General features: G+C 44.2%; 1 protein-coding gene across 5 annotated transcripts in view; it reads right to left on the bottom strand.

Moving 5' to 3' along the window:
• The window catches only part of phactr4a (phosphatase and actin regulator 4a), a 31,072-nt gene extending 18,661 nt beyond the window's left edge, over positions 1–12,411 (bottom strand). For 2 of the 5 annotated variants that reach the window (XM_070846310.1, XM_070846309.1), the window contains exon 1: positions 1,565–1,830. In XM_070846310.1, the coding sequence (XP_070702411.1) occupies positions 1,565–1,622 (58 nt within the window). In that variant the 5' untranslated portion in view covers positions 1,623–1,830. Of the gene's footprint in view, positions 1–1,564; positions 1,832–4,582; positions 4,628–8,272; positions 8,392–12,090 lie in introns of those variants that run through there. The other 3 variants (XM_070846307.1, XM_070846308.1, XM_070846306.1) reach the window with 3 other exon arrangements.
• Between the last annotated feature and the right edge of the window lie 269 nt (positions 12,412–12,680).

The following is a 12,680-nucleotide window of genomic DNA, read 5'->3' as shown; positions in this document are numbered from 1 at the left end:
ACTGTGTGTGTTGCTGCACTTTGTCTGTTTGGCAGACATGTATGCGAATAAGCTGACGCTGTTCAGCCAGACGTATTAAATCATTTTGCAGTTTTATAGATTGATTGTTAAGTCACAGGCAATTTCCCAAAACACACACATCTAAGTGCTGGCTGACTGTCTCAGATGATCCACTATTGTTGATTTAAAAAAAAACACCCTTCTTCATAAACTATTAAAAGTATTCCCTCTACCCACTGAATGAAGTGAAGCAGGCTGTTGCATGTCTGTGTGAAATCCCATGCTACTATTCAGGCATACAGAGGTCTGTGAACTCTGCGCAGTGCACTGGCCCTCACAGCTATTCCTGACACATAACACAGACACCAGTGGGGTGGTAAACTGGGAGGGGTGGGGTGGCGCTGAACTGGGAGAACACTGATGTGGCTTCGCTGCGACAGGAGCAAAGTGTGTGATGTGGTGACCTTGTGTTACTATAGCAAGGTGAGACGGCTGCTTCTCACAGAACAAACAGATTTAAAAAAAAAAAAGGCAGTGACCGCCAACAGATGAGGTGAAAGATGGACCACACCAACACTCACGCCTCAGCATTCATAAACCAACTCTAAGCAGGAGAGCTTGTTTCAACAAAACCTAAGACGGCAATAACAACAGAGGCTTCTGTGAATGTTCAGCCACACTCAAAAGGGCTGATAAAAGCATGAAACCTGCACTAACCATTCAGCAATAATGCAACGGCCTGCAGCCCTCTGGTCAAGCTGTCCATATGACTCATTACACAGAATAGCACACCACAGGCAAAAATACATTTTGCATGAAGAGCAAATACGTAACTAACAGGATGTTCTCGTGTTACTTGTTTTATTTAGACAAGAGTGTTGGAAAGTGTTTGAACAGAGATCCTGCAGTAAAGTATATGACCGTAGTGTCTTTTTAATGACAGCAGCAAATTAAGGTTAGAAAACAGATGACAGACGGGGAGCATCCTGTACTACATAGCTGCAAGCCGTATCATCAAGAGGAACTGTAGGTGTGCAGATACAACTTGAGACGAGACCCTCCTTGAGACAGCAAAAACAGGTTCTAAAGGTTAAACTGCTATTAGCTTAACCAGAGACTGGGACTTCAGGGTTCATGACACAACTGTGGAGTACAGTATGACTTGAGAACAAAGTTGTTGTTTGTTTTTCTTTTAAAAAAGAGGCAGATTCACAAGGGGAAGGCTGGTGTCAGTTGGCGCCTTGTACCCCAAAATCTTGTTTTTCAGAAAAGCTTCCACAGGGACATGGAGCGGGCATGCACACAGAGAGTGGTTTGTGTGGTTTGTGCATTTCACAATCACCACATTCCATCTGCATGCATTCTTCTACACCTGTCTGTGCCTGCCGCCTTCCAGTTCCTCTCTGCCTTCAAAACATCTGCTCACATTACAAACACTGTACCCTCTTGCTGGCTTCCTATACGAATGGACACATGCTGGACAGGTTGTTTCCTCACCTAAAATTCAGTCAACATGTTGACAACATGCAACGATTCGGTGCTGAGCCTCTGGTCTTGGACTCACCCGTATTGTGTTGGGCCGGTTGCTGGGCCACTGTCTCACTGCTAGCACTGTGTCCCATGCTACGGCTCCTGTCGCCACTGGCCTGCCAAGCCCTGGCTCTCCTGAGGCCCGCGGCAGGAAAGGAAAACCTAAACCCACCTTGCTCTTCTCCAACCAGACATGGAGCTCCTGTAACTCAAGACCGCCTTGACTGCTCACTTGTGTCGTTTAGTCTCTCTAGCCTCTGTAGACTTGCCCTCCCCCTCCCTTCAGCCTGTGTGATTTGGTCTCTGCCTCCTTCCTCCCTCCTTCTTTCGCATTAAAACACAAACACACTCACTCGTTCTTAGGTCCCTCCCTTCTTGGTGCTCTGACTTCATAAATAAGGTACGCCAGTATGGTAATCCAGCAGTCTTAGATGCCTTTCATTCCTCAGCGTGGAGTTTTCAGGGGCAAAGTTCACAGCAGGCGAGCTTTGAGGTTTGGCCGGTCCAGCCATCGAGCCTTGAGGGATTTGCCATGGAGTGGGCCCCCCCGCGAGCACCATTTCTCAGGCTGACAAAACACTACTCCCTGAAGGGCGAGGGGCGGGCTCTGCTGGTGAAGTAACTCGAGAAGTGGAAGGTGAGCTGCGCGAAGGTGGAGCTCAAAGCTAGAGAAGAGGAAGTGACACAGCGGAGGTGTCCAATGACTCTTCAGGGACTGTCCTTTTAAACTATGAAATGCAAGTGCAAACTGATACCACTTCTATCAGATATATTAGCCACTGTGCTTTCCAGCTACGCCTCAAACTATTCCTTGACTACACATCCCTCAGGTTTGGATACAGAAATAAATAAATAACCTGGAATTACATTTTTTTTTATTATACAAACGTAGAAAGGCTTCACAGGAAACACCTGCTGTTTACTTTTACATACATTTTGGACATAAGTCAATGCCTCATAGTCGAGCGTCGAACACATAAGACCTGAGCAGACACAAGGCCTTAATCTCACATACATGCCCATGTAGGACAGAAACAGGGCAGCCAGGCAGTCTGCGTCTCAGCACTCGTACCAGAGCACCGTGTGATTAGGTCATGTGTAATCAGTGTGTGGGAGTTCTGAGGAGCTCCTCCATGCATGAGATAAAAGTGGAAAACGTAAACCATGTTTTCTACGGTTACGCTGGCAGAATCTGGTCTATACATGGCGATCCAAAGCACAAGATTAGCACTGTTAATGACACCTTGTCTCTACAGACCAGAGAGATAATATCAATAATTAATAGCTTTCCATAAAGAGCAGTACGCTGCTGCATTAACATGCAACATAATTAAACTGGGAGGTTTGGTGTGTAGTGAGGGAGAGAACTATCCTGTGTTATCAGGACACTCGATACAACATAAGCTACTTCATAAGATGCTGCATCACTGTTGCTCCCTCTGCAGTTCAATTAAAGCTACCGCACGGGAGCACAGGTCTGACACAGGAATGCGAGGAATGTAAGCCCACAATCGGCCCTTAGTACAAGGACGGTAAAATAGGACAACAGTCCCGGGAGTCGTTGGTAAACAGTCAGGGATCACAGCCCACAACATCCTCTACCTTGTGACTCATCGTGACACCGAAATCCTTTTTCACTCTTTCCAAAGAGCAGCAGCAGATGGAGACAAACACATTTCCCTCCAGCTTTTCAACAAACTGCTGTTGACATGAGAACCAAAACCAAACAAGTCAACTTGATGACTCACAGCAATGCTATCACACCACGTCATCGTGAAAACACAAATGCTGATATAATGTAACCCGAGCGAATATGCTGACGATGACGATGACTTCGTCCTTTCAGATCAAAATACGCCGACACGTGAAGCGCTCCGGTGGCTCAGGGCCGTGCCTTCATGTCAGAAAAACATCGGTTTGAGAGCAGAGCTGAAGAGGAAGTCCAGGTTATTTTTACTGCTTGGCTACAGGGCTAGGCAAAGATGAGTAGATCAAGCTTCCCTAATCTGTTCCTGCCATGGCCCAGTTGCCTATAAAGCGATCATGGAGCGTTGCCATGACCTGCCATGGCTTTTTAATTGGCCAGAGCAGTAACTGATGATTTGATTTCAATACTGTATCAATCATTCTCCAACTGTTACTGTGGGCAGCTGTGGCTCAGTGATAGGGTGGGTCGTCCCTCAATCAGAAGGTTGGGGGTTCGATCCCCAGCTCCTATGTATGAAAGAACAGTCTCCTCCAAATTACATTCTACCTGTATGAATGATGTGTGAATGAGGATGTCATGTAAAGCACTTTGAGTGGTTGAAATAACTAGAAAGGCACTACAGACCATTTATGACAACAGAGTACAGAGAGAACACTACAGTAAGTAAGTAAGTGTAAGTAAGTGAGATGTAAATCTTTAACATCCAAAACATCCAAAAATAGAAACAATGTTTACTCACGAATGTATTCCGACTGAACAGCCATCCCTGGTATTTTCCTACAGATGCTGCAAACACACTACAGCAGTTAAACCTGGGAGCAAAGATCCTCTGAGCGTGTGTGATGTGTGCTGAGGTCGTCAGCGGTGAAACAGACACAAGGCCATGAGAGTGAGACAAACCGGCCCTGCTAACCTACAGGTGTGTCCTCTGGGCGAGGGCCAATCAGATAGCTGCAGTGTCAACAGCACAATGCGTCACAGGGCCAACCCCCTTAATGGGCAGCTCAATAACGCAACACTCTGCTTGTTGACTCACCACTTTCTGTCATCACGATACCATGGTCGAGATAACACGAGTCTCACTACAGGCAGATCACATGCTGTTTCAACCTCGAGGTATAAAGGGTTTGTTTTACACCTTACATACAAAGGTATAAATAATTAAAACAGATAAAAGTTTGTGTTTTGGCTTTTTTTTATGTTATAATCTTTTTTTTTTTTTTTTTTTTACATTTGCGGACACATTTATTCAGCACAACGACATCGAAAAAGCAAGACAACATTAAAACACTTAAACTACATACATTCTAGCAGTATTAAAAAACAAAGGGGGTTTCTCCTTACCAGGATTTTCCATCACAGTGTCCAAAACTCAGCAGTAAACAGCTCCTGAAACAAATGAGTAAATGGCATCATTATGACATATGTAAGAAAAATGCAGCAAACACAATACAACAGATGACTTCATTATCAGATTCGCATCTAATTACAAGCCTTTTTCGACACAGTCTAAACAAACATTTTACTTGTCATCAATTTAAAAAGTCACTGAAAGGACATAAAATTTCATAAAAACTAAAAGTTTGGGCGGGGGGGGGACTACAGCATCCCAGAGCAGCTGGTGTTGGAAGTTTAACTCTGAGGGAACTTGAAGAAGTTATTCCAGTCATTGCAGACTCTTCAGGCTTCCATTATTACTCAGTAAATCAATGAATGACTCTCGGGGCACTGCAGCAGATTGGATGTTCTCTGCTGCTAATGGGACCTAGTTTGCAGCTGAACAAAAGCTCTGTTGTGGTAGCTAAGACAAAGTGTGCATTAATTAGCCCCCCCACACACACACACACAGGCCGACTGGAAATCCATTCTGAACACTGCCAGACTGAAAGGCAAATCAACGAGCCTAATTCTGAATTCCTTTTGAAGAGGCATGAAAACGACTGTCCCAACTGAGAAATTATCTGTCAAATTCATTTCTAGCCACACTAAAAGATATGAAACGAACAAGACAAGACGGGCTTTTCTCCTGTACTGCTGATGAGTTCCTTTGTTTCGAACAAATCACGGACAAGATAGTGTGGTACATATGAGCACGCTGTGCGAGGAGTTGTGTTCGACAGTGTTCTTATACGAAGTGATGTGTACATAAGGAAAATAAGATTACACTTTTACTAACAAAGTTAGTCCATTCAGTGATGGAGGAAATAAACAGAACATTTGATAACATGTTGATAAACACACACACACACACACACACACACACACACACACACACACACACACAGGCAATTCTGACCATTAAAAGCTGTTTAATGCTCAGGACCACTGGACTCATAGTCAAACAGTGCTCCTACAGTCTTAGACATGATCCTGTTGTCAAAGGCAACAATCCAGCAGGTCTTTGTGCAGCTAATTGCCCATATTAAAGCTCCAGCAAGCTTGATCTTCAATCATGTTTTTTTCATTATGGATATATCTGTGATCCAGGGCATCTAGAAAACATCAAGTATGCTCTAAAATACAAAATAAGTTCCAAAAATCTGGCCTTCCATATTGAAGTCTAGACACCAGGATCCTTAGGGTGTTTGTATTAAATGCAAATTAACTACTCTACGTATACCATGTAAATAATTCAAATGATCTCAAGATGTTACACCAAGAGCAACCAGCAGTTATACAGTGTTAGATAGATAGATAGATAGAAATACTTTATTGATACCAGAGGGGAAATTAACTGCAGATGGAGCGGAGCAGCCTCCTTCGGCCTCATAATCAGCTTATGTTTGTGCTGAACACTGAGGGACAGTCAACACACCTGGGAAATGACCCCGGCTCTGCTAACCTGCACCAAAAATCAATTCACCGTAACGATCCAATGAATAGCTGAACAAGCTCTGTGTTGTGTGTGTGTGTGTGTGTGTGTTTGAAGCAGAGAAAGGTAGAGAAGGCTGAAAATGTAGTGACACCAACAAGCTGTCCAAAGCTACAGCAAAAGGTGTGTCGGTAACAAGTATCAGCGCCGAGTGATCGCGTGTCGCCTACTTTAGTCAAGAGGAACGAGTCGTCGTAATGGAGAGCTACGAAGAAGAAAAAAGCCGTTGTTGCAAATACAGCAAGAGGTGAATCATTTGATATGTTCCTTTAACAACTCAGTACACTCTTAATGCCTCCCGTATATTTCTAACATGACAGGACATTCAGAACTCGTACACTTTAAACATGAGGCAGCAGACTTAAACATTAAATTTTAAAAAAGTGTGCTTAGGTCTGACAGCGTCCCAAGATGAAATGAGACAGGGAAAAAAATCTAAGAGAAATTAATCTAATTGTTTGAATATTATATGTTATAAATACTGATAGACTAATTCATTTATTTAATTTGTGTTCAGCAGTGTAAATCGGACTTAGCAGCTAATCAGGACCAAGCATAACAGCATCATCTACAGAGGTCTGTAGCTGCTGTGCAGTCATCAGTCTATTCTATTAGTGTATGGATGATATGCTGTGGAAATTTGTTTTGTGTGTGTGTGGTGTGTGTTATGTGTGTTGTGTTGTGTTGTGTTGCGTTGTGGTGTGTGTGGTGTGTGTTGTGTTGTGGTGTGTGTGTTGTGTGTGTGTGTTGTGTGTGTTGTGTGCGTGCGTGTGCGTGCGTGCGTGCGTGCGTGCGTGCGTGTGTGTGTGTGTGTGTGTGTGTGTGTGTGTGTGTGTGTTACGGCTGACCCAAATGCTTCCAAGCGTTGCCATGGTAATCAGTGTCCAAAACAAGTATTCGAATGCTGCCACACACACAAATAAACACACACTGTGCTCCCTCGCTGCACTCACAGAGAGCTTTGGGGGTGGGAAGCAGCCGGATATACGTCGATGACTGTCTCAGTTCATGGGAGCGGTAGAGAGCCATCACCGAAGCGTAGCACTCTGTCTCCAGTTTATATCGCCCCCCCCCACCAGAGAGGAAGCAATTTAGAGGAGAGTCTCCGTTTCCCCCTTTTCCCACTGTGAGTCTGTTGGTGGCTGCTATGTTTTTCCGGTCTCTTCCATTTTACTGGTGAGGTGGTTTCAACGAATGCCCCCTGACCCTGAACATAACCTCCTCTGGAGCAGGTTAGGTGCGCAGTAGGAGCGACCATGGCGATCCAGCCAGGTTAAAGGAACATGGCTTGATGGCTGCCCACCTTTGAGACACTGAAAACTCTGACTTGAGGTCCAACATACCTTGTGAACCCATTAATCTCACTTTGTAGCACAGCCCTTAGGGCTTATTTTCTGGTGGGTCTCTTTCAGAAAGGAGGTTTAAATAGATCTGGTTAAAAATACCGTGGAAATGTATGCAAGTATCATGTCTGTGTTTCAAAGTCATGAAGAAGCACTTTATAAACCAGACTTAACTTACTCTGACCGCTTCAGTTTGCTCAATAATAACAACAACGATAATAACAGCTGATTAATGAGCCGTCAGTCACATATTAAAGCTGACACCCATTCAAGAGCCGTACTGTGCAATCTCTGATGTCTGTGATTTAATGTTTCACAACAGGTCCAAGTGCTTTCAAACAGAAAATGGAGATGACTAACAGCAGGGAAGTAGCGGTTACAAAGTCACAAGTTTGAGCGTTCTGTTGCTGCAAGACACAGCAGCCGATCGTAGTGTCAAAACCAGGATCGCACGGATTTGTGTTGTCTCTCCCAGTTGTTTTTTAAATGATGGCCCTGCCCAATCAAAACCAGTGGATGTGTCTATGTGGTGACGCTGTCAGGGGAGGGTTCTGACGACAGGATCAGGCTGTACTTTGGAATGTCAAAAGTCCCTCGACAACAAGCTGGTAAAAAAAGACTGGATAGGTTGCGCTGTGAGTAAACCACAGCATAAAAGAAAGAGTCTAATTGATTGACCTACTTATCAGGTGGACCAGGCCAAGTTCTTATGGTGTTTTGATAAATCACAGGTTCTATGCGAACGCAGCTTTTAAAATGAAAGAAACGTACAATAAGTTCCTTTATTCAGCTACAAAATGTCGCCTTGTTTCGACTTACTTCTGCTGAAGATCATTGATCGTCAATAAAATCCTCCCCCAGAAATGCTGTCCTAGCAGTTTGGCTGTAACTTCTGGTTCCAGTGGGACAACTTAGCAGCGAAAGTGATTCCAGCACTCCTGTAAAATAACAACCAGACGAGTGTTTAAAACAGCAGGACAAGAAGTCAACTTCCCTCTTGGTGCTGGGTTTTTTTTTTTTTCATAACTTAAGCCTGAAAACATGCTGAGTTAGCTCAATTAAAGTTTTAGCAGGTGCCATTGGCCTGAATTATGGCACCGATCCTTTTGTCAAGAGACAGTTGTTGCCATTGACATACACACCACCGAGCTGTTGGTTCATTACCTACATTACATGCAAAATGAAGAAGCAACTCTGCCTTGGACTTTTAAATCGCACAGTTTTCTAAAGCCAAACACCCTCTGCCGGGTCAGCTTTGGTTCAGTCCAACTGGTTAGACAAGTCCTGAGCTGCAATGAAAACACAGCACATGCTCAACAGCTGCTCTGAGGACTACATGTCTGTACTGTGCACCACTTCAAACGGTCAATGTCTACTTTACCAGTGTGTAACTTACTGCTACAGAACATCCTCAGCTTGTCCTTGAAATGTCTACAAGAACGGTCATGTACAGTGGAGATGATTCAAAGAAACGCCTACAAGACTTCAGATTACTAATCGCAAAGATCGAATGTGTGTTTTAATTAATGTAACTACTTACTGTAGGACATTTTGTTAAGATGAAGTCACATTTGTGCAGCGATCTCATACACAGTAGCTGTAATACACAAAATATCTATGACATCTGAACCAAATGACAATAACAGTAATTAGTTGACTTTCTTACCATTTAAAAAACGAGCTTTAATCCATTTATTGTTCTATCGATTGTTTTCAACCTGCCCACAGACAGAGAGAAGTTGATACGCACTTGAACTCACAAATAATTCAATAGATAAAGTTCAGCACCACTGTGACCCAATCCTGATATCAAATGTCCTCCCGGCGCACCAGGCCCCGGTAAGATCTTGCTTCTGTTTGTTGCTTTGAAATGCAACAACTAGCTGCTGCAGGCTGGCAGCAAAGCAAACACAGAGGTGGGTCAATGTGCACCGCTTTTTGAGCAAAGAAGCCAGTAAACTAGAGAGCCAGTAGACCCCCCCCCCCCCCCCCCCAGAGATGTAATGCTGAAGCCCTCAGGAAAACCCGTGAACATGAGCAAACACGTACGGACGCACAGGCTGACACCCAGGGCTGTCATTACTTTACAGAGCATTCGAAGCCTGAGACATCCTGGCCCTGACCTTATGTCCGGTTTCAAGTCAATGCTTCCATGTTGCCTTCGTGAGTCAAGCCCACATGGACTATGTCAGCCTTAGCAAGCACTAGGCACAATCTAAAGAGCAGACAGCAAAATGGCAGCCAGATTTTCAGGTTTGGTAACAGGATCAGTGGTATTTCAGTAGTTTCACAGGAGTGCAAGTGTGCAACTCACTGGATTTTTCATGGAGGTGAGCCCTCACACCACCTCACACAATTAGGTCATAGTAAGCAGAGTAGTGTGTGTATCATCTATTCAGGACAGTTTTGGACTGTATGTTCAGTAGGAATATACTCTGCACAAATGTCAATGTCAAATACACATGTATGACAGAACACGTGTGTATGTTTGCATCATAATATTGATGCAGGCAATAAACTATGATATTTAAATGACATTCTTTGTTGGTAACTAAACCAATGATAACCAGGGTGTAATTCGCTCTCATAACTCAAAGCGTACTCTGGTGAGCAACAGAAAGGTTAGCAAACAACCAGTGTCAACTGGTATCATACTAAATGGATAAGCTTATTGGCTGACTTGCTGCTCTTCATCTTCAAAATTAAAAATCACATAAAACGCACCTCCTCTAAGCTTGCAGCATGTTACCACAGCCTCCGCCATTGACACATCTAAGACACCTTCCTTACTAATAATATTAGCAATCCAAACTGTGAATAGTTAATGTGGATTTTACTCAGTTGTAACGGCACCAAATTGCTGTTTCGTGATAACAGATGGTGTTTCCTTAGTAAAGACACAATAACTGACATATGCTTATATGATATGATTCCTTTGCAAAGTCGATGCTTAAAATCAGCTGTGCTCTGTTTGCACTGCTCTGGTAGTTCATACATTTTGCACAATCCTGTTTGTTCCCAGTTAGCTCATTAAGAACTTCCTGTTCAGTGGATAATGGGACAGAGCTCTGCAGAGCTGAGGGGAGCACCATCAGCCGTTGGGCCAAGTTCTTTCTGCAGACTTGGCAATCACTAAATGAAGAACCAAGCTGGAGCGGGCTGCATGGATCTCAATGAGCCACTGTCAACAGCTAGCTGATAATGGAACACATATCTGATTATGTAAGTCCCACACAAGCCCACAATGCTCAAATACTTGAACAACTTCCCTGAGCACATCTCTGTTTCCTATTTATTTCTGCCAGCCATAGTAGCTAGCTTATTCAGCCACTTTTACAGTCTGCTTTCTATCTCACAAGGGGGGTTAAATTAATTTATCATAGATCATATGTGCCATATTTTCCCTTGATGTGCAATAGTACAGGAGGAAATAGTACAACTGACCAAAGAATCTCAATCTGCAGCATTAAGAAATCATTCCTGGATATGCACACACAAAAAAGCCATGTTCCTTGGGAAGACAAACTCCTAATCATTAGGAAAACTGGACTGTAAGCATTACCACCAGACAGCAGTTGGTTATCTGCCAAAGAAGGTGTTACTGTAAACAAGATTACAGTTACACGACACAGCAGGCGTCCTTTTCCCACCATTTACAACCTCTAAAAATCAACGCCAGTCAATCTCTCAACCTCATTCCAAAATGCCTCCCACCTTTATGTAGGCAGATTAGGATGAACTTAACCAGCACCTCTTTCTTCGCCCAGCGAGGTGTAATCCCTGTCAGATGCAACAACCCATGGCTATCTGTATACAAAGCACAATGACATGACTGACCTGATTACAATGCCGCATATCTAGAACAAATACAATAAGCTGCAGCTCCTTTTGTCTTCCCTCTTCCTGAGAGTCTGTGTCGTCCTATAGGGCGTATCACTGCTTTCAGCCACTACTGAAGGCACCGGCTGCTAGTTGGAACAAGTAGACGGGCCTGTGGGTGGAATGCAGTGGAATGCTTCACAGAGACACCTGAGGCCTCCTGCAGCCAGCAAAGTGTACACAGTACGTGTGGTGATGTGATGCTGCAGCCGCCATGCTGAGGTACAAGGGCTCAGTGACGCTTCGTATGCAAACGTCACAATATAAGAATAAAAAGTAATGTAGGTTTTAATGTCCTCGCAGTGTTTAAGTGACCTGAACACAGCAGACAGACGTAATAAGTAGCCAGTAAGCTATTTAGAGTCATTCAGCATCGCACCAGCCATTGTTACATGTACATGAGCGGCAGGCAGGTAACATACAGGGCACAGGTGACCGAGGCAAACACACGGCTAACTACACGTACTGTAACCGTAGTCTGAGTCCTTCACACAGAGCTAAACTCGGTCTACCTGGACATTTCTGCCTGTCTAGTTCGGCCAAGCAAAACTAGGTTTGTGAGCTAAAGATAGAAGCGTATTACAAAGAGTGCTGCCATAATGCTAATCCGTGGGTGCTGCTGGCTAAAGTAAGTCAGAGCCAGGCAGCAACAGGTGGCTACTGTCCCTGTACTGTAGCATTAGCTCTGTGAGCTAACGTCAATTAGCTCACACTTGTTCTAGCTCAGAAGGACTTCGTCGCGCACAAAGGCTACTCACCTTTTCCTGTGAGCGGTTATCCTGTGAGGAAATGTATCCAGAAGGCAGGAGACGCTGTTTTTTTCCTGGATCTCTTTGAGCCCCGATTACTTCTGACACTTGTCGCTGCTGTCCATTACAGGGAGAAAGAAAGGCGGAACTAGCCTGCCCAAATACCTTCTGACCCAAATAAAGTCACAAAAGTAACTTTCTGCAGCGGGTGAAACTAATGAAACATACAAACACCGCCTAACGTTTACTCCAAATGCCAAGAGAGTGGTTAAACGTTGTTTTTCAAACTTCTTCGTTAACACTTTGCTGTTAGAAGGTGTTGTGTGTTGACCCGGTAGGAAGATTAAATACTGATGCGCATGCGCAGATCTCGGCAGGGCGGCCGCTCTCCCCCACCTGGAGAGACGAGCCGCAGGGACCACGTGACCCCGCTGAGCTCTCTGAATGGCAGGTCACGTGACATTTCTTGGTCAAGTTTTGGCAAAGTTTGTGGCCATTGCATAATATAATACATGGTCATGATATGTGGTCAAGGTTTGGCAACTAAAACACTATGGTCAGAGGCTGGGAGAGACTGTTGTCATGGTTACAGATAAACA

Source organism: Pempheris klunzingeri, chromosome 16 (assembly GCF_042242105.1).
Source record: "Pempheris klunzingeri isolate RE-2024b chromosome 16, fPemKlu1.hap1, whole genome shotgun sequence".
Classification (NCBI taxonomy): domain Eukaryota; kingdom Metazoa; phylum Chordata; class Actinopteri; order Acropomatiformes; family Pempheridae; genus Pempheris; species Pempheris klunzingeri.
This window is presented reverse-complemented; position numbering and strand designations above follow the sequence as displayed.